The 20,315-nt window shown below is 42.5% G+C and overlaps 1 protein-coding gene across 1 annotated transcript in view; it reads right to left on the bottom strand.

Moving 5' to 3' along the window:
- ADGRL3 (adhesion G protein-coupled receptor L3) overlaps positions 1-20,315 on the bottom strand; it is a 1,077,673-nt gene that overhangs the window by 567,455 nt on the left and 489,903 nt on the right. The window contains 1 exon segment of the mRNA XM_030194565.1: positions 13,002-13,802. Within this exon segment, the coding sequence (XP_030050425.1) occupies positions 13,002-13,802 (801 nt within the window).

Genomic DNA, 20,315 nt, shown 5'->3' with positions numbered 1-20,315 from the left:
AATCAATAGGCACCTGAGATGCACTGACACCCAACATCACTACCTTGGAAAATGTCTGGGGAGCCATGGATAGCCCAAAGGGAAGGGACTGACATTGAAAAAGGCACCCAAAAAAACAGAAGCAAAGGCACTTCATGGGCGTTACACAAATGAAGTATGCAGATAGGCCTCTGTGAGGTCCAAGGATGTCAAGAATTCACCTGGGTGCGCCAAGGGTCTTCATGCAAGAATGCCATACTTGAAGGCAGACATTTTCCATTTATTTCATTGTCTTAAAGGAGGCAGGCTCTTTTTGTCCCATTCTGGATCTCAAGACCAGACCTTGTTCCACTTCCACAGAAGATGCTGTAAAGTAAGAACAATGGTCTGCCATTTTAGATCCAAGTCACAGGGAGACACCATGAGATGTCAAAGACAGGCCAGACCAGCTCAAGGGAGTAACATTTCTTAACCACCTCCAGGACCCATTGATTGGCGGTGACGTGGGCCCACAGAAGAGAGAGAATCTGCCAAGAACTTGAACCACTGAGGAGTCCGGTGTACCCTCATTGGGCAGGCTGTAAAGCTCTGGCCCCACCAGTAGAACCAGAGGTTCCAGATCACTTGGGTCAACAAAAGGAACTCTACTCAAAGGGTTTGACTCCAACAGAGGCTGGAGTTGCCAAGCATCGATCCACCTGAAAGCAATCCGCCCTCCTGTGTAAACCCCCAGTCACCAAGGGAAGCTGAGAACCATTCTATCTGAGTTCAGGAAGCCAGAGAGGCTGAATCTCACCAATGCTCTTCACTAACTGTTTCAGATTCTCTCTAAACAGCAACCATCCTCAAAGGGAAACCGACTGAGGGGCATCTAAGAGGCTGTGACAATGGCCCAGTGGCGCTACCACAACCAACAGTAAGCCACCAGCAAGGCTACTACTGACTGGGAGGCCAGACGCACCAAATCACAAGTATGTCAGCCTAAAGGGCAGCATCCTATGCTAGGTAAGAAACTTCTGGAGACTCTGGCCTATTCTGCAACCAACACAGCATAAACCTAGCCACTGGAAGATGGCCGACTGGAAGCTGAAGCTGAACGCTTCAGAAGAGAAAACCAGCTTAAGCTGCTGTTTCACTCTCGTTTCATGCAGCTCCTCAGGGCTGAACCCTCTAGAACCGGCACAGCATCCAAGACAAGTGCTCCACATTAGAGTACTTCCAATATTCTTCCAGCTCCCCAGAGGCAAAAGTATAAAGACACTCAAGGCCTTAGCTCCCCTGAGGGTCCATGTCTGGGAGCTCCCATTTTGCTAACATCATGTGGGCGAGAGCTTTGTCAAGCAGAAAATGCTGTGCTGGTTCCACCAGCCCTTCCAACAGAGGGTCCTCTTCTAAAGGATCATTTGCAGGAACTACAGGGAGCATCAATAAAGCAAGACAGCTCCTCTCAATAAAGAGACAGATCACATGTGAAAGCTTCTCTGGCTTCTCTCTGTGACAAGCCTGCTGCAGTGCAAATCTGTGTCCGAGGGGTTCTGTGCATCCAAAACAAAACTCTGGATCATCTGAGAACAACCTGGTCCCATTTGGGGGCTCCAAGACAGCTTGGTCCCCATGTCAACACTTGTCCCCTGCCTTGGGGCCCTGGCGGTGGTCCCTGGAACCTGTAATGGCCCCACCACTGGTCAAGGGACCATTCTATGCTTGTAGGGTTTGTTCAATCATCTGGGCTATGCCCTAGTGACAAAAGGAGTCTAGGGTTCCTATCATAACCCCCTCGATGCCAGACCCAGGGTGGGTAAGAAAAATGCCCCCCCGCCCCATCCTTCCGAGTCCCAATAAGGGCTGAACTATTGTTGCTTCTCTCCTTGCTCTTTAATAGAGAGTATCTAACAAAAAAAGAATGCAGTCAGATTGCAGAAGTGATGCTGCCATGTATGCTATGCACTCACTGGTGGTTTGCTTCTCTCTTGTGTTGCCGAGTGTAGACTCCAAGTGTGATAATAAATATCTCATCATGCGGAGGAAGTGACGTCAGCGCTGTCGAATGGCTGCCTAACAAGAGAGCTCTGAAGAGCCAGAAGTAAAAGGAGCCTCCAATTCCCCGAAAACGCGGCGAAAATCCCCACCAAGCAGGAATCTAAACACCAGAAGTAATGGCAGCTCGGAAGAAACTAGCTAAATTCAAGTACGCCGCCGAAAACCCTGGAATAGGGAAAAGCGCGGGCGCGAAAGTAGCGTCGCGAAATTTCAAAATGGCGGACGGAGTTTCCGAATCTGACCCGGAGCACGAGGAAATGGTAGACGAAAACTCGGAAACAGATAAAATGGATGTTTCACGCTGGTTCCAAGAGCTTAAAGCGGAAATGGTGAATACAAGAAAAGGGATACAGGCGGCAATAGGAGAGCTGCGGGAGGAATTGAGAGATATGGGGAAACGAGTGGCGGAGACTGAGGAGAGAGTGGACGGTGCAGAGGAGGAGATAAAAGAACTGCAGCAAGCAATAAAAAAAGAAAATCAATGCAGGGAAGCCCTGGAAATGCAACTAGAAGACCTGGAAAACAGGTCTAGACGATGCAATCTGAGATTCAAAGGGGTACCAGAGGTAGAGTCATACAAAGACGCATCCAAAATAATAAGAGCAATCTGTGCAGCTATTATGGATCTGGAGAGTGAAAGCGAGGACTCAACCAATCCGGACAAATATAGAATTGACAGAGCTCACCGGACATTAGGGCCACAGAGGGCTGAGGGGCCTAGAGATATAATAGCATGCTTTCATGACTATAACACCAAAGAGGCAGTGTGGCGCAAGGCTCGGGCCATGAAAGAGATTACATGGGAAAATAATAAAATACAAATCTTCCAGGATTTGGCGAAAAAAACCCTGCAAGCACGGAGAGAACTTAAGGATATCACAATGTATTTGCAAAAAGCAGGACTGAGATACCGGTGGCTGTACCCAAGAGGAATTCTGGTAACAGTGGGCACCAAGTCGAGGCGAATCCAGACGGTGGAAGGCGCATGGAAAAGCCTGAGAGACATGGGCTGCACGGACATTCCACAAGATAAAGAAGGAGAACAAAGACGACAACAAAGACAACAGACCCCGGAAAATCAAAGATGGCAGAAAATTGGAAGAGAGAAGAAAAACAGATCCCCGGACAAAGCCAGATTTGAGGGAGAAATAAGAGGAAAAGACTGAGAAATTAACCAGAGGTCAACTAAATGGAACTGTGGTAATATACTCCGTGAGAACTATGGTGCGGGTTAATTGTTGCAATATGCTTGGTGTGGGGGAATAGGGAAATGTAAATGGGGGAGGGGGAGGGAACTGATGATGTAAATATGTGGGGGCAGCCGTCTGGCACAGATGCACTTCCTCCAGGGTAGCACTGGCCAGAAGAGTCCAGGGCCAAAAACAGGAGCCCACTGGGGGGGCAGGGAAAAGAGGGGGGGAGGGAAGGGAAAGGGGAGGGAGGGGAATAAAAGTAGGATCTTGGAACGTTAACGGTTTGAATAATCCCGGGAAAAGAAGCATAGTTCTTAAAGAACTGAAAAGATTAAAATGGGATGTGATAATGCTTCAGGAAACCCATATACAAAGACGAGATGAGCACTTGATTAGCTATAAAACACTGGGGCAGGGAACTAAGCTGGCGGATCCCAAGGGAGGGAAGACGGGAGGATTGGCAATTTACATTAATGAACAGTTAAGATTTGTACAAGAAGATATATACAAAGGGGAAGATGGGAGAAGCTTAGCAATTAAAGGAAGGGTAGGAAATCACTTGATCACATTTATCAATGTATATGCACCAAATGAGGGACAGGGAACATTTTTCACAAAACTAGGCTTAGGCCTAAGTAAATTTGTAAGGGGACAGATAATTATGGGAGGGGACTACAACATGACTGCCTCTAGACTGGACCATTCACAGGGGAAAGGAGGAGGACCGAGAACACATAGGGGGAAATTTCTTAAATTAATGAAGGATTTAGATCTGGTAGATATATGGAGGATGCAACACCCAGGTCAAAAAACATATTCTTTTATTCTCATGCCCAAAAATCATACTCAAGGATAGATGCGATTTGGGGGAGCAGATCAATATGGGGGGACATGAAAGACTCAGACATAGAAAATATACAGACATCAGACCACGCACCAGTATGGGTACTGGTGGGGAAAATAGAGATAGAGAGAAAGGAAACGATGTGGAGACTAAATGAATCCCTGATAGCTGCGGAGAAAGATTGTCAAGACATACGAATGAGGATAATAGAATACCTCCAAAATAATGATAGGGGAGATGTATCGGAAGGTACCTTATGGGATGCCCTAAAAGCTGTAATTAGAGGGCATCTGATAGCAAAAGGCACCTACAAAAAAAAAAAAAGAGAAGCAACAGAATTGACAATTAGGCAAAAATTAACACAATTAGAATCACAACACCAACTACAGGGAGATGCAAAAACGCTCAGAGACCTAATACAATGCAGAGGGGAACTCCGGAAAATACAGATGAATACGATGGAATTCCATAGAACCCTGATGAAACAAAAATTTTTTGAATTTAGTAACAAAGCGGGGACCATGCTGGCACGCAGTTTAAGACAAAAACAGACAAGGAGCTTAATCACTAAACTAAAAACACAAGGGGATAGATTGGTATATCAAGATAAAGATATTAGGAAAGCCTTTGTGCAATATTACTCTAAATTATACGCGCCAGGGGAAAAAATCCCCAAAGAAGACATACAAAGTCAATTAAGAGATCTAGGACTCCACAAGGTAACGGAGGCTCAGAAATTAGAGCTAGAGAAGTCCATAACGTTGCAGGAAGTACTAGAGGTAATCAAGGGGCTAAAAGGAGGCAAGGCACCGGGTTTGGATGGATACACGGGGAAATTTTATAAAGTATTTGGAAGGGAATTAGCCCCAATATTGGTGAGAGTTGGAAATGCAAACTTTGGAGGAAATGGGCTACCTAATAGCATGAAAATAGCGGGTATAACAGTATTACCTAAACCAGGAAGGGACCCAACATGTTGTGGATCATATAGACCTATATCACTATTAAATATAGATGTTAAGATACTTGCAAAGGTCATGGCCGACCGCCTAGCCCGTATAATGCCAAAACTTATACACCCAGATCAATCTGGTTTTATATTAAATAGAAAGGTTGCTGATAACATCAGACGGACATTGAATATTATTTGGGGGGCGCAAAGAAGAGGAGACTCGCTGACGCTGTTAGCAATAGACGCTGAGAAAGCGTTCGACAGAGTGGAGTGGGAATATCTATGGGAGGTAATGAGGGTAATGGGAATGGGAATACCATTTATAGAATGGATAAAAGGGCTATATACATCACCGACTGCAAGATTAAAGATTAATGGGGGATACTCTGAAATTTTCCATATCCAGAGGGGTACACGTCAGGGATGCCCGCTATCGCCCCTATTGTTCGCGTTGTCTATTGAACCCCTGGCACAGAGAATTCGAACTATGAAGGAGGTGAGGGGAATAAAACTAGGTGGAAAGGAACATAAAATAGCGTTATTCGCTGATGACATCCTATTTTACGTGGGCCAACCGATGCACACTCTACCTGTCATAGTTAAGGAACTTGAAGTATATGGGAGACAAGCAGGATTTAAAGTAAATTACGACAAATCTGAAATAATGGGAATTACAATAACAGAGGCAGAGAGTAATTACCTGAAGGAAAGGTGCAATTTTAAAATAACGGAACTGGGTTTCCGGTATCTAGGAATAAAAATTCCCAAAGATTTACAGAATCTATATGCGTGGAATTATGAACCCCTGCTTAGTTCAGTGAGGAGGGATTTGAATAGATGGGGGTCAGGATGGCTGTCGTGGTGGGGACCAATAGCAGTAATAAAAATGAATATCCTGCCAAGACTTCTATTTTTGTTTCAGACATTACCCATCCCAGTACCGACCAGAGAGTTGACAAGATTGCAATCAGAATTAGGGAAATTTACCTGGGGGAGAAAGCCGGCCAGGTTACCCAAGAGGATAATGTGGGGAAGAGTACAGGAAGGAGGAAGAGAAATGCCAAACATGCAATGGTATTACTGGGCAGGACAAATCACACAAATAGCAGAATGGTGTAAGGTAGACTTGTCACATATAACCACATTAGAACAAGTGTTTGTCAGAGAGGGATATTTGGAGGGTCTTCTGTGGGCCTCCCTTCCTGAACAAAGTTATGGGAAACTGACTCTAAACCCGTTTATAACACATTTACTAACACTTTGGGGTACCTTAAAAAAGAAATTAAGGGGGACACAACAGAGATCCTCATATGCGTGGATCACACAGGAGGAGGGATTCCCAGCGGGGAAAGAATCAAGGGTCTTCTCCACATGGTTTCAGAAGGGTCTGATCAGATTTCGTGACTTAATGGACGGAGGTCGCATAAGGGCATTTGAAGAACTCCAAGAGAAATATGAATTACAAGAGACAGATAAATACGCATACTTGCAAGTCCAACACTTTATTATAACAGAAAAATGGACAAAACACCCACCAGTAGATCATGAGAAATTCGAAAATATATGGGGAGAAATTGATGTGTCAGGCAGGGGAATCTCCAAGGTATATGGGCACCTTCGGGGCCAAATTTTTAGAAAACATGCTTTTATGGAAGCATGGGAAAAAGACATGGGACAGACATTAAGTGAGACCGAATGGAGGAGGGTGTGTACCGAAGTTAAGAAAACATCAGTTTGTGTGCTGATCAAAGAAAATGCATACAAGATACTAAGTAGATGGTACTATACACCAGAAAAAATTAATAAAATATACCCAGGAGCCTCTGCGGAATGCTGGAGGTGTGGGAAAGAGAAAGGTACATTCTACCATATATGGTGGGAATGTAGCCAGATACAAGAGTATTGGAAAGACATTGTGAACGAATTATCAATGGTCTTGGAGGTTCCCTTTCCTCATGAACCTAAATGGTGCTTACTAGGGTGGGGAAACCACAGAGGGCAAAAATGGCAACAAAGAGTAAAACGGATAGGGCTAGCAGCAGCGAAAACGGGTATAGCACGCCATTGGAAAAGTAAATTGGGGCCCACAAAGACTGATTGGAAAGTTAAATTAAGGGAGCTCATAGAGTTGGATAAATTAACAGACAAAAGAATAGGGAGATACAATTCTGAAGCAAAAGAATGGACACAATTACAAGTACTCTTGAAAGATACGGAATAAGAAGAAGTTGATATAAAATCCTGAGGATTAAAAGAAGGGGGGGGGGAGGGGGAGGAGAGGGAGGGAGAGGGAGGAGGGAGGGGAGGGAGAAAATGTATAAAATATAGAGAAGCATTGTTATATTATTATGAGAAATGGAGTGTTACGTTATGATATAACGCAGTTGTGATATTGTGTTTTCAATAAAATATATAAATTACAAAAAAAAAAAATATCTCATCATGCAAGCTTCTCAAATAAGCTTGATAATGATTATGTTTTACAGAATTTATAAATTCTGCACATTCTAATTTAAGTATCTATTTATTTATTTATTTTATTGTTCGCTTATATCCCACATTTTCCCACTCATGCAGGCACAATGTGGCTTACAAAACGTTAAATAAAATTACAAAATAGGAAAACTTAGAAAAGTATACAAGGAGTAGACAGGGGGAAAAGCATCTAACAGGGTGAACTAGCAGGGTAGGGGTCAGGGAGGGTGCATCAGTCAGCGGTATAAAGTGAGAAGTAGGTCTTGGCAAAGAAGTAGGTCTTCAACAACTTCTTGAAGAGGGCGTGGTCCGCTTGAGTTTTGAGGTGTTGCGGGAGAGCATTCCATTGCTTAGGGCTCCAATAGCGGAAGGACAAGGCGAAGATCTTCTTGTACTTGACACCCTTACAGTTTGGGAAGTGAAGGTGGAGGTAGGAACGAGCAACAGGATTGGCATTCCTGGGCGGAAGGTCGATCAAGGGGTGCATATACTCCAGGGCAAACTCATAGATAATTTTATGGGTCAAGGAGCAGAGTTAATGGCACTATATTCTACATTTCGGCATCAGTGCCATAATATAAACAGTGCTCAGGGGCCCTTTTACCAAGCTGTGGTAAAACGGGCACTGCATTAGCGGCACGTGTTTTTGACACGTCCCGAGGCCCCTTTTACCACAGAGGGTAAAAAGGCCAAAAAAAAAACAAATGGCCGTGTGGTTAAGTTCGTATTTACCGTGCGGCTCTTTTGGAAAGGAGCACCGGCAATAATTGACACAGGCTGGCTGGCTCTGCTGCTGCAGCCCACCTACACAGGAACAGGAAGTTACATGAAGTAATCCCAGCAGTAAAAAATACGGAAATAAATTTCTATAGCACTAAAAATGGCATGCGCTGTGGGAGGAATTACCTAGGGGCCCTTTTAATGCCCCCTTTTGTTGTGCACCAATCCTTAACTATCGCAGCAGCCCAGCAGTAATTCTGCCCCCCCCCCCCCCCCCCAAGCACGCACCATTTCCGGCACTATGGAAATGTATTTCCATATTTTTACAACCTTAGCATGGGAGCCCTTACCTCCACCTCAGTAAGTGGGCAGTAAGTGCTCCCCCTGAAATGTCCGTATGGCAAGTGCAAATCTACTGCACGGCCATTTCTTTTTTTTTGGCCTTTTTTACTCTCTGCAGTAAAAATGGCCTCGGCGGGTGGCAAAAACCTACTTTGCAACTAGCGCAGGGCCCCATTTACTGCAGCTTGGTAAAAGAGCCCCTTGGATAGTTGTCATTTATAGAATAACACTTAGCACTGGGAACCGTGACTACAATTAGGTTCTACCATTTACACCAACAAAGCCTTGGTATAAATCCCCATGACTAAATTAGGCACAGGTCCCCTTTATTGTATAGCAATGTGCATACATTAAAGGAACGCCCCTGATCCGCCCATGACCTGCCTGTGGTTTCCCCCCTACCAATAACAGTTTAAGATCTCAATTATCGATGCTAATTGGCTCATTATTTAATTAAAATGCACACGCAAATTAAGCACATGCCAAAATTAGTTTACCTAATTTTTAGCACTTTTTATAGAATTTGGGGGATAGTGTCTATGAATATCCTTACAAACCACCTCTGCTCTATGCACAGCCAGGGCAGTCCTGGAATTTATCTGGACACGGCAATATTCAGTTTGTATCTGGATAAATTATTTCAATAACTCAAGACAGGCATGCTGACTGCCTTTTCTGTATATTCTGTTTACTGTAAAAAATGTTAGGCTTTCACTTTCTCCAACACTGTCATTCAAAACTCGCAAAAATAAATATATAGGAGAATGTATATAGAAACACTTAATACTCTTAGTATTTAAATGAGGTAGAGTCTCATACTCCTATGCAAGGCTCCTTATCACTTCACTCCCGTGGTGAATCTGCGCTCGTGCATTGAACTTTAATCATTGACTCATTCTCTCCTCCTACCTATGCTACAATCCCTCTCAATTCACTTATTTTTAATGCTATATTATCTCTCCTGTACATAGGTCTATTCCAAAGACACTTAGCTTAACAAGCTAATCTGCTCCTCTTTCCAAACTGGTGTGCCTGTGTACCCCGACAGGTGCCTGTTTCGCAACGCTTCGTCAAAGGGGGCTCCCACACCGTTTAGCTGTTACGTGTCTCATCTCAGCCTCTTGCTATCTGTTCAAAATGGCGATAGCGTTCATTTATATGTATATTCAGCACTGGTCACTATCCAGACAGTGGTGATAAACCGATGCAGCCAATGTTTAAAAAAAAAAAAAAAAACACTGACCTTCGTGGCTGAAAATTGACCCATAGGTTTTTAGAAGTTTCCTAATCCATAATCCCCCAGACACTATATATGGTGCCCATAACTGGGCTTTGATCCAAGACGCCACCGCTAGAGACACCCATATATTCCTATGGATGTCTCTAACATTAGCGTGTGCTAAACACACTAGCGCGCCTATAGCACGGCTTAGTCAACAGGGCCCTGAATTAGGTGTGAATCGGGCTTATTCTATACAAGTGTACGTAACATAAAATGCTCCCTAAACATACCCCCTTGAAGTTACACCCCATAGGAGTTAAACACACATCGTTAGAGAATACGATGTGCGTGTATCTCCCAATTAAGGCCAATTAATGCCAATAATTGGTTGTTAGCAGCCAATTATAGGTGCTGATTGGCTCATTAATAAATAAAGTTGTGCATGCAACTTTAGTCACCATATATTTAATCCAGGGGTTAGTGCTGATTTTTTTTTTTGGCAACGATGTTTGAGTGCCATGTACGGAACCTAGCCCAATGTGTCTGATATCTACTGGCCCCAGTTCCACAGTTTTGAAGCAATCACAGAGAATGCCTTTCCTCTTTCTCTGATTGATCTAACACTTAATAGTGCTTCTTGACTTCAGTAAGCCCACAAATACTGTAAGGTAACCCAATAGCACATAAAGGGCCAGATTCTATACATGGCGCCCGAAAAAATCCATGCGGTGAAAAAATGCGCCTGGGCGTATTGTCTAAAAATACCCAGAGTACCTGAATGTAACTCCCCTTGAGCTACTACTAAAAAGGTGTGAGCAAAATCTAAATAAATCTAAAAAAAATAAAATAAAATATGCCTAAATGTTATAGAATGGGCATAAATTGCCATGTGGTATATAGAATATGCCGAGCATCTCTCCGTGCAAATAAATTTGGTCACATCCATTTAGGCCACGTTTTACTTAACGTAAACACCGGTGCATAGATTTAGGCATAGAGGGCCATATTCTTTAAATCTGTTTTTTCTCCACCTATAACCACGCCTATTTTTGGTTGCGTGCATTAATTTAGGTGCTCTGCATTACAGAATACACTTAGCGAAATGTGCGCGTAAATTCTAATTATTGTGATTACTGCTCTTTATTGCTTGTTATGTGTTGTTATCAATGCAGATATTAGCTTGTTAAACCAATTAAGTTACACACATTGTTATAGAAACTTGGATTTTGGCACGGAACACTAGGTTCAATATGTAGAATCCTGGAGAAAGTCTCAAAAATCAGGTATAGGATTTAAAATTTGATTGTCAGTTCCACAGGAAGTCAAGTAAAGTTGGGGGCCCTTTTTCTGATAAAAGGCTCCATAACTAGCTTAGACAACCACATTTTGAATCACTTGCAATTTATATTTTGGCAGATCCATCCACATGACATTGCAATAATCCATATGGTTGATTACTGGTACAAGGATCACAATTTTTTAAATGTAGTTAAAAATGGATGCATATGTGCTATTCACAATTTCCACCAAAGTTTCTTAGCAATCTTTAAAATATGGGAGTCTAAATCAAATGTGACTCACAAATCTCAAATAACCATTTGGTGAGAGTGCTGACAACTATTTGGTACAGGGAATTCAAGCCAGCTTCATATCTTTGGAGACCAAATCCACAATACATTAATGCAATTTTCCTGCATTCAGCTTCACACTACTTAATCACATAGAGAAACAAGAATTAAGTGCTTGAATATGTTTATGCAGTGCTAGTCTGTCATCAAGAAATGCTTCTTTTCCATAAACACATACACCGTCACATATGCCTGCATTCTACCCAACAGCATCTAGGGTGCCATATAATTAGAAATTAATATCATGTTCAAATGTTAAACTCAAAAGGCATTGATATGGGCTGTGTTAATAACATTTAAATGTATGTAACATGCCCTTCTGTGATATCACCATTTTTCTATTTAGCCTAGTTAATAAAAAAAACGAAAGGTTCATAAGATCCATTTATGAAAGACAAAGGAAGGTGTGGGGGTGTGGAGGTATGTGAATACGGACCTGTCTCTATTCATTTTCATCATTCCTGTCCTATCCACATCAGATTTTTGAGACATGTCAGCAGGGACACGAAGGCTGGGTCGGGCTTTGTTTCAGATCTACACCCATACATGGACCTTGAATCTTCATCTCTACCAGAACACACACTATTTAGTTTGCAGCTTAACTTCTAGTATTGTCCTTTTATGGTTGTGAGGCTATATTCTTGAGTCCTTCGTCCTTACATTTGTAATTCCCATTTACTGTCCCACATTAAAAATCAGGAGATAATTAGGCATATTTTCAAAGCACTTAGCCTCCCAAAGTTCCATAGAAACCTATGGAACTTAGCCTCCCAAAGTGCTTTGGAAATATGCCTAATGTGTATTATCGACCAATATTAATGCTAGATGCTTAGTACTAACAATATGCAATAGTGTTAAAATGGCCTTGTTAAGGACAGTTCCACCATCATAACGTTGCCATATTTTTCAGATCAAGTTCTCCTGTGTCAACCAACCCAAGGTGAAAAGGCCAGCAAGTGTAAAGAATCTTCTGCAGCTAAAATAAGGGGTCTCTATATTTTCATTCTCTCAAAGACAAAAGACAGTCCATCAGCGCCTGGGCCTCATCCTGGACAAGCAAGCAGTAGAAGAGCTCCTTAATATTTATAGATTCAGTCTCCAACTTCAAAATGAGATCACACAGAATTATGAACTGCAGGCCTGGTGCTGTCCACCACTACCTCTAAACCCAGACAGTCAACGCCGGGCCATATCCAGCCGTCAGCATTGAATATCCATGGGTTTCTTGGCTGCTAAAATGTTAACCGGTTAAGCCGATATTCAGTGCTCACCGGTTAAGTTGTTACCAGTTAAAGATAGGAGTGCTAGGTATACGGTCTAAACTTATCCAGTTAGACACTGACATCTGTACCTAACCAGATAAGTTGTGCAACGTAGTCAGTTTAGCAGTAGGTGCTAAACGCAACTATTCAGCAGGAGATAACGGTTACCATTGAGTATTCTCCGTTATCCGCAAAAACACTAACTGGTCAGTGGCTATTTCTGACCAAATAAATAGCGTTGAATATCGGGGAGGGAGGTGCATGTTTGGAGTACCATCTGAGAGTCATCATATTACATTTGTGCATTAAAAGACTAAAGAAACTAAATTTAGTATAAATCATACCTGATTTGCTGTCCAACGGTCCAAAATCCAAAGAATACTTCACCACATGATAGTTGTTCCAGACATAAAGCAAATTGTCTCTTGGATTATAATCCACAGCGGCAATATACTGGTATGAATTGGGAAAAGGAATGTCTACATAGCCATCCTTACTTTGATCAGTATTGTAAATATAATCAACCTTGTTCCCCGTGGCTTCATTATCATCATCTTCATACACGGACTTGACCACGTACAAAATTCCACAAATCATAAATGCATTGGAAGCTGACCTTTTGTCATAGGCTGTGTCCCAGGTCCCTTCAATTCTCAAGGTGTAAGGGTTTAATTGACTAATGACAATCCTACCATTATTTTGTTCTGTTGCATAGATGACCCATAGTCCATTCTCATCCACTGCTAGATCAATGTCTGACTTACCTCCCCATCTATAAGGAGATGTGTCATGGTAATTGGCGTTTGCTATAATAGCCTCACCACTTTTTATCCGTGTCCGCAAGTCAAATTTCACAATGTTCCTGGTGCGTTCTTTGTTGAAAAATAAAGCTCCATCATACACTACAAATCCAGTGCCATCTACCCGATGAGGGAGCTTATAGGTAGTGGTCGGTCTCCCTGCGATGAAGTCATCCTTTGAAGAATACTCAGTCAATGTATCTGTTCTGTATGGTGTCCAAGGCATATAATAGATTTTGTCAGAAGCCTGCAGGGGATCCTTGCACCATGCTCCAGATTGATGGTCAGATTCAAATAAATGCTCACTCTGGTATACTCCTTTCAGCAATCCAGGACAAAGAAATACTGTTCAAGGGGAAAAGTTAGAAATATGGATATGTAATTAGTGGCTGGTGTTCCACAAGCTTGAAATATTATATAATGTTTATGAGTACATCAAGTTTCAGAGCAGCTATAATAAAATGAACATTCCGGAGCAGGGGTCCATGGAATAAATGTTTTATTATGGGTTTTTGTATATACAGTTAATCTTAGTTGAACTAATTATCTTTCTCTATATTTGATGAAAGAAATTACAATTTCTCTATATTTACAAATGCTCTATATTTGATGAAAGAAATTGCAATTAATATAATAGCTTTTAAAAGTCTTTACCTGTTTTATGTCATTTCTGCAACTGTTCAAAACCTTTCATCTTTCAAAATTTCATTGCCAAAAACATCTGATACACTAACTATAATAAAATCGTAGTTATAAATCAAGTGACTCTAAATCCTGACATAAATATCAAAGCAAATACTTCATCAACTCAAAGGACCTTAATGTTTTGCATATGCCCAGATAGCACCTGAAAAAAACCTCTGTGTTAACAGTCTGGGGGTGGTCCCAGTATTCTGCCATGCAGAGAAGGAAAAAAAAAAGGTCAATATCCAGTATCAAATAAACCTCATGAGGTAGATAAAATGCTCTGCATTATCTGTGCATGCAACAGTTAATGGGTGGTAACAACCACGATAACTGCAAAACACAGTCCCCAGGCATTCCGCACCCCCTCCTCCCAGGTTACCTGTTTCAGGTAGGAATTGCCATGTACTAACAGTTAAGGTGCTGCATTAACCATTAGTATGGGGTTCATGCTGTTAACCCTTAGTAATTCCCACATTAAAGGTAAACAGGCCCCTAAATACTTTAGCTTCAGACAATTTTATGATGCTCAGGCCACTAATACCTAATTTGGCAAACAAAAAATATCTTTCAAAGCTCCTAAATATCGCAGAATATATAAAGACTTATAAATACAGGATGAGTTATTAGTGGGAGGAAATATGAGAAATGCATGGAAAGGAAAAGGTACATAAAGGAGAAGGTTTCAAATCTTAATCTGTTAATTATCATGTTAAGAAGCATCAGCTTTTGAAATATGTGCTTTCATGAGCTCTGTGCTATGCTAGGGTAGACGACTGTGGTATTTTACTCCTCATTCTTTAAAAAAACAGTAATGAGAAGCATCCATTTTTCCACACTTGGGGCATGTGTATCAAAGTGCATTAAGCATTTACAGCCGTTTTTAACTCATTGTAGCCATTAGTACAGCCCAGTGCTAACATCTACTGCATGGTAAAAAAAAAAAAAAAACACAGTAAGGGGGTAATTCTGTAACTCGGTTCCTACATTTAGGCACCTAGAGGACACCTATATTGCTCCTTTTCTACAAAGGAAAGTAAAACCTCCTTCCCTTACAAACTTCCTGATCTGTCTGCTCTTCCCCCACAGGAACCCCCTGAATACCAATTCTATCCACCTCCCCTCTGTGGTATCCCTGGTAGTCTAGTGGACTAGGGCAGGAGCGAAGCACTGGAGCTCCCACCTCGGAGCCACCGGGGTTCCAATCAACAGCTATGACCATAGCAGTAGCTTTGCACTGTACCGAGTTAAGGGGTCCTTTTACTAAGCTGCGGGAAAAGGGACCCTGCGGTAGTGGCAGGGGCTGTTTTTCCCGTGCGCCAGAGCCCTTTTTACCGCAGCCAGTAAAATGGCCCAAAAAAGAAATGGTCATGCGGTAAGATAATTCTTACCGCGTGGCCATGTGGCAGGGCGCACTTGCAACCACCCATTAAGGCAGCGCGCGGCGATGCCTGATTACCGTCGAGTTAGACCAAAAAAACTTTCTGGGGAGTGCCATAAATGGCGCACGCTGGCCCAATGCCGGCGGCCGCATTGGGCCGGTAGTTGTTCAGATTTTGTGTTTGGTAAGCCAGTATTGGGCTTACCGCTGCTTTATAAAAGGCCCCTGAGTGCTTTGTCTCTTCCTGCACTAAAACATATATTTTGACTCTGATAGAGGAATCTTCATATTCACAACGTTTATTGCATATAATGAAAATACATATAAAAATTCAGAAATTTTAAAAGAAGATGATTTATAGTGACTTTAGGAGGGGTTTTTGGAGCCAGTGATAGAAAAATGCTGGATGTAGTTGGGGTATGAATGAATCTCCCAATCTACTAAGGAGTATTGCCAGCGGTAACTGAGGCTCTTTTTCCTCCAATAAGACATAATCTTGGTTGTGAATTGAATTTTGATACCTCCCAGTAAAGAATATCTGTCATTCCACTGCTTTGTGAATTGAGTGAATATATGTGTTGACGTGGAACAAATTCTCTAACTGTGAAGTTTGTATAAAGATAGAGGTCATAGCTGCCATTTTGAACCAAAGTGGCTTAAGGGCAGGAGTTAAGTGGGAATGCTTCTCTCTCTCCCTTCAGTCCACTACACTAACAGGGAACCCCCAGGTGACACCTGAAGGTATGGCGCTGGGGGGGATTCCTATGAGCAGGTCTGAACAGGGGTCCTTAATTGCAGGAATGGGGGGGGGGTTACTGTTCAGGTGAATTTGCAGGACCATAGTGGGGCTCCTGATTGGGAGAGAGTACTGAATGAGAGGGACATACACATTAACCCAAGAAAGTGGCATCAGGGTGGCTAAGTACTATTCTGTAACGGTACATAAAAGTGGCATAGCCTGTAAAAGCATGAGGAAGCATAGAGGTTGGCAGGTCTCCCACCTACACTATGCATATAACTTTTACAGAACATTGTCAACTGTGCACATTCCTGCAGTGTGGCTGCAGTTATGTCAGTTCTATGGTTGGTGTAATTGTGAGTGTGTAAACGTTAGCTGTGTTAACGGTGTCATAGACTAGGCTCCTGTTGTACAGTTTATTCTCAGGGCATCTAAATGGAGGGTCCCTGTTGTAAACTTACCCCCTAAAAAGGCAATTCATTAAAAGGGCATCCAAATTTAGAATATAAGAACATAAGTATTGCCACACTGGGACAGACCGAAGGTCCATCAAGTCCAGCATCCTGTTTCCAACAGTGGCCAATCCAGGTTACAAGTAGATGACAAAATCCTAAAACAGTACAATACATTTTATTCTGCTTATCCTAGAAATAAGTAGTGGATTTTCCTCAAGTCCATTTTAATAACGGCTTATGGATTTTAGGAAGCTATCCAAACCTTTTCTAAACCTTGCTAAGCTAACTGCTTTTACTACCTTCTCCAAAGCATGTAAATGTACAGAATACTGTCACTTTCATGGGTACATGTACACTTACATCAAAACGCCTAAGCAGCATTCTGTAAGGGGGTGTGTAAATGGAGGGGGAGCATGGGAGGCACAAAGGCAGAGCTGCCACTTATGTGCACTATAAGTTACTTGCACTGTTCCCTCATTTGAGTTCCCACAGTTCTATAGCTGGTATAATTATAGGGGCCTAAATGTAAGGTGTGCCCAAATCACGTTATGCTAGTATTGTATAACAGAATCTGGATGCCCAGAATAGGTTCTCACTGTACGCACTGGGGCACCTAAAAAGAGACACCCACTTATAGAATTACCCTTAAGTCTCTGCTCTATGTGGTAAACACAGGCCATTTATCACAGAGGCTTTGCCCTTACCGAAGTAGTGAACTGGATTAGGAACTGGTTGACGGACAGACGACAGAGGGTGGTGGTAAATGGAGTTCGCTCGGAGGAGGGAAAGGTGAGTAGTGGAGTGCCTCAGGGATCAGTGCTGGGGCCCATTCTGTTCAATATATTTGTGAGTGACATTGCCATAGGGTTAGAAGGTAAAGTTTGCCTATTTGCAGATGATAATAAGATTTGCAACAGAATGGACACCTGGGAGGGAGTGGAAAGCATGAAAAAGGATCTGAGGAAGCTAGAAGTATGATCTAAGGTTTGGCAATTAAAATTCAATGCGAAGAAATGCAAAGTGCTGCACTTAGGGAATAGAAACCCAAGAGAGACTTATGTGTTAGGTGGTGAGAGTCTGATAAGTACTGAGGGGGAGAGGGATCTTGGTGTGATAGTATCCGAGGATCTGAAGGCGACGAAACAGTGTGACAAGGCGGTGGCTGTAGCGAGAAGGTTGCTAGGCTGTATAGAGAGAGGTGTGATCAGCAGAAGAAAGGAAGTGTTGATGCCCCTGTACAAGTCGTTGGTGAGGCCCCACCTGGAGTATTGTGTTCAGTTTTGGAGGCCGTACCTTGCAAAGGATGTTAAAAAAAATGGAAGCAATGCAAAGAAAAGCTACGAGAATAGTAAGGGATTTGCGTTCCAAGACGTATGAGGAGAGACTTGCTGACCTGAACATGTATACCCTGGAGGAAAGGAGGAACAGGGGTGATATGATACAGACGTTCAAATATTTGAAAGGTATTAATCCGCAAACAAATCTTTTCCGGAGATGGGAAGGTGGTAGAACGAGAGGACATGAAATGAGGTTGAAGGGGGGCAGCCTCAGGAGAGATGTCAGGAAGTATTTTTTCACAGAGAGGTTGGTGGATGCTTGGAATGCCCTCCCGCAGGAGGTGGTGGAGAGGAAAACAGTAACGGAATTCAAACATGCATGGGATATGCATAAAGGAATCCTGTGCAGAAGGAATGGGTCCTCAGAAGCTTAGCCGAAATTGGGTGGCGGAGCAGGTGGGGGGAAGAGGGGTTGGTGGTTGGGAGGCGAGGATAGTGGAGGGCAGACTTATACGGTCTGTGCCAGAGCCGGTGATGGGAGGCGGGACTGGTGGTTGGGAGGCAGGAAGTACTGCTGCGCAGACTTGTATGGTCTGTGCCCTGAACAAGGCAGGTACAAATCAAGGTAAGGTTTACACATATGTTTGTCTTGTTGGGCAGACTGGATGGACCGTGCAGGTCTTTTTCTGCCGTCATCTACTATGTTACTATGTTACCGCATCTTAAGTTTTGAAGTTAATGTGCAGTAAGTTCAAAATCTTACCTCATTTTAGTAAAAACACCCCTCATTGCAATAAACAGTAATTGTTTATAATGTACAGATGGCCACTGGGAATGATGTAGAAAACAAGGAACGTAAATATGCCATTTATTGCGGAAAGTTGAAGAACTAAGTGTTAGGCCATAGAGCGCATCCCTTTTACCTCTTTGCATCATTAAGAATAAACGGAAGATCATGATTAGCTAGTTATAATCACATGGTCATGTCAATAATTTTCAGTAGATGCAATAACATGAAAGAGTTTAAGGGGGAAGTTACTAACATGGGCTACGGTTAAGACGTTATTTCATTGTTAACCCCAATTATTAGTAACTAGGGGGCCCTTTTACTAAGATAAGCTAAGAAATGATATTAGCGTATTTTATTGTACAACTTTACAGTACACTAAGCTCTATAATAGAACATTTTTTCTTTTAGCAGGTCCCATACATAGTTTTCCATTAGCACACAAGACCTGCATCTAGCAGAGTTTAAAAAAGGTTTGGACGGCTTCCTAAAGAAAAAGTCCATAGACCGTTATTAAATGGACTTGGGGAAAATCCACTATTTCTGGGATAAGCAGCATAAAATGTTTTGTACTTTTTTGGGATCTTGCCGGGTATTTGTGACCTGGATTGGCCACTGTTGGAAACAGGATGCTGGGCTTGATGGACCTTTGGTCTTTCCCAGTATGACAATACTTATGTACTTCTATATTAACGTGAGAGCACTCACCACCTACTATTTAGAGGACGTTGAGTGCTCCCGCGTTATCCACTTATCACGCACTGTGAACACACTAGCTCGATAATGCATCTATACTACTACTACTAATAATAATTTCTATAGCACTACTAGACGTACGCAGCGCTGTACACATTATATGCAGGTATTTTCTCTGTCCCTAGGGGGCTCACAATCTAAGCTTTTTGTACCTGGGGCAATGGAGGGTTAAGTGACTTGCTCAAGGTCACAAGGAGCTACAGTGGGAATTGAACCCATTCCAATGGGAATCTATGCCCATTCCCCACCTATGACAGGCAAATTACTGCAAAACGCTTTAGCGAATTTTGCAGTAAGCCTTTCCTCACGTGCTAAGCCCATATTTGGGTTTGGTAGAGCTTAATAAAAGGGCAGCTTGGTCTCACTACATAAAATGGGACCAGTGTAAGTAGCACAAGGTAGTGGTAAAATAAGATGTGTTAATGGTAACCCATGTTGATAACTACACCTAAACTCTCATTTATTCCATTCAGACTGTATGTACTAAAGGGCAAAGTTATCAATGTGAGTTACTGTTAAGCCATGTTAGAAACACAGAAATATGACAACTGATAAGAGCCAAATAACCCATCCAGTCTGCCCATCCACAGCAACCACTATCTCCTCCTTTCCCTAAGATATCCCATATCCCTGTCCCATGCTTTCTTAAATTCAGACACAGTCTTCGTCTCCACCACCTCCACCAGGAGGTGATTCCGCGCGTCCACCACCCTTTCGTCTTAAATTCATCCTATGCCCTCTCATTCCAGAGTTTTATTCATTTCAAAAGAAACTCGCCT

The sequence above is a fragment of the Microcaecilia unicolor genome, chromosome 2 (assembly GCF_901765095.1).
Source record: "Microcaecilia unicolor chromosome 2, aMicUni1.1, whole genome shotgun sequence".
NCBI lineage: Eukaryota > Metazoa > Chordata > Amphibia > Gymnophiona > Siphonopidae > Microcaecilia > Microcaecilia unicolor.
Note: the sequence above shows the minus strand (reverse complement) of the source record. Positions and strands in the feature narration are given on the sequence as shown.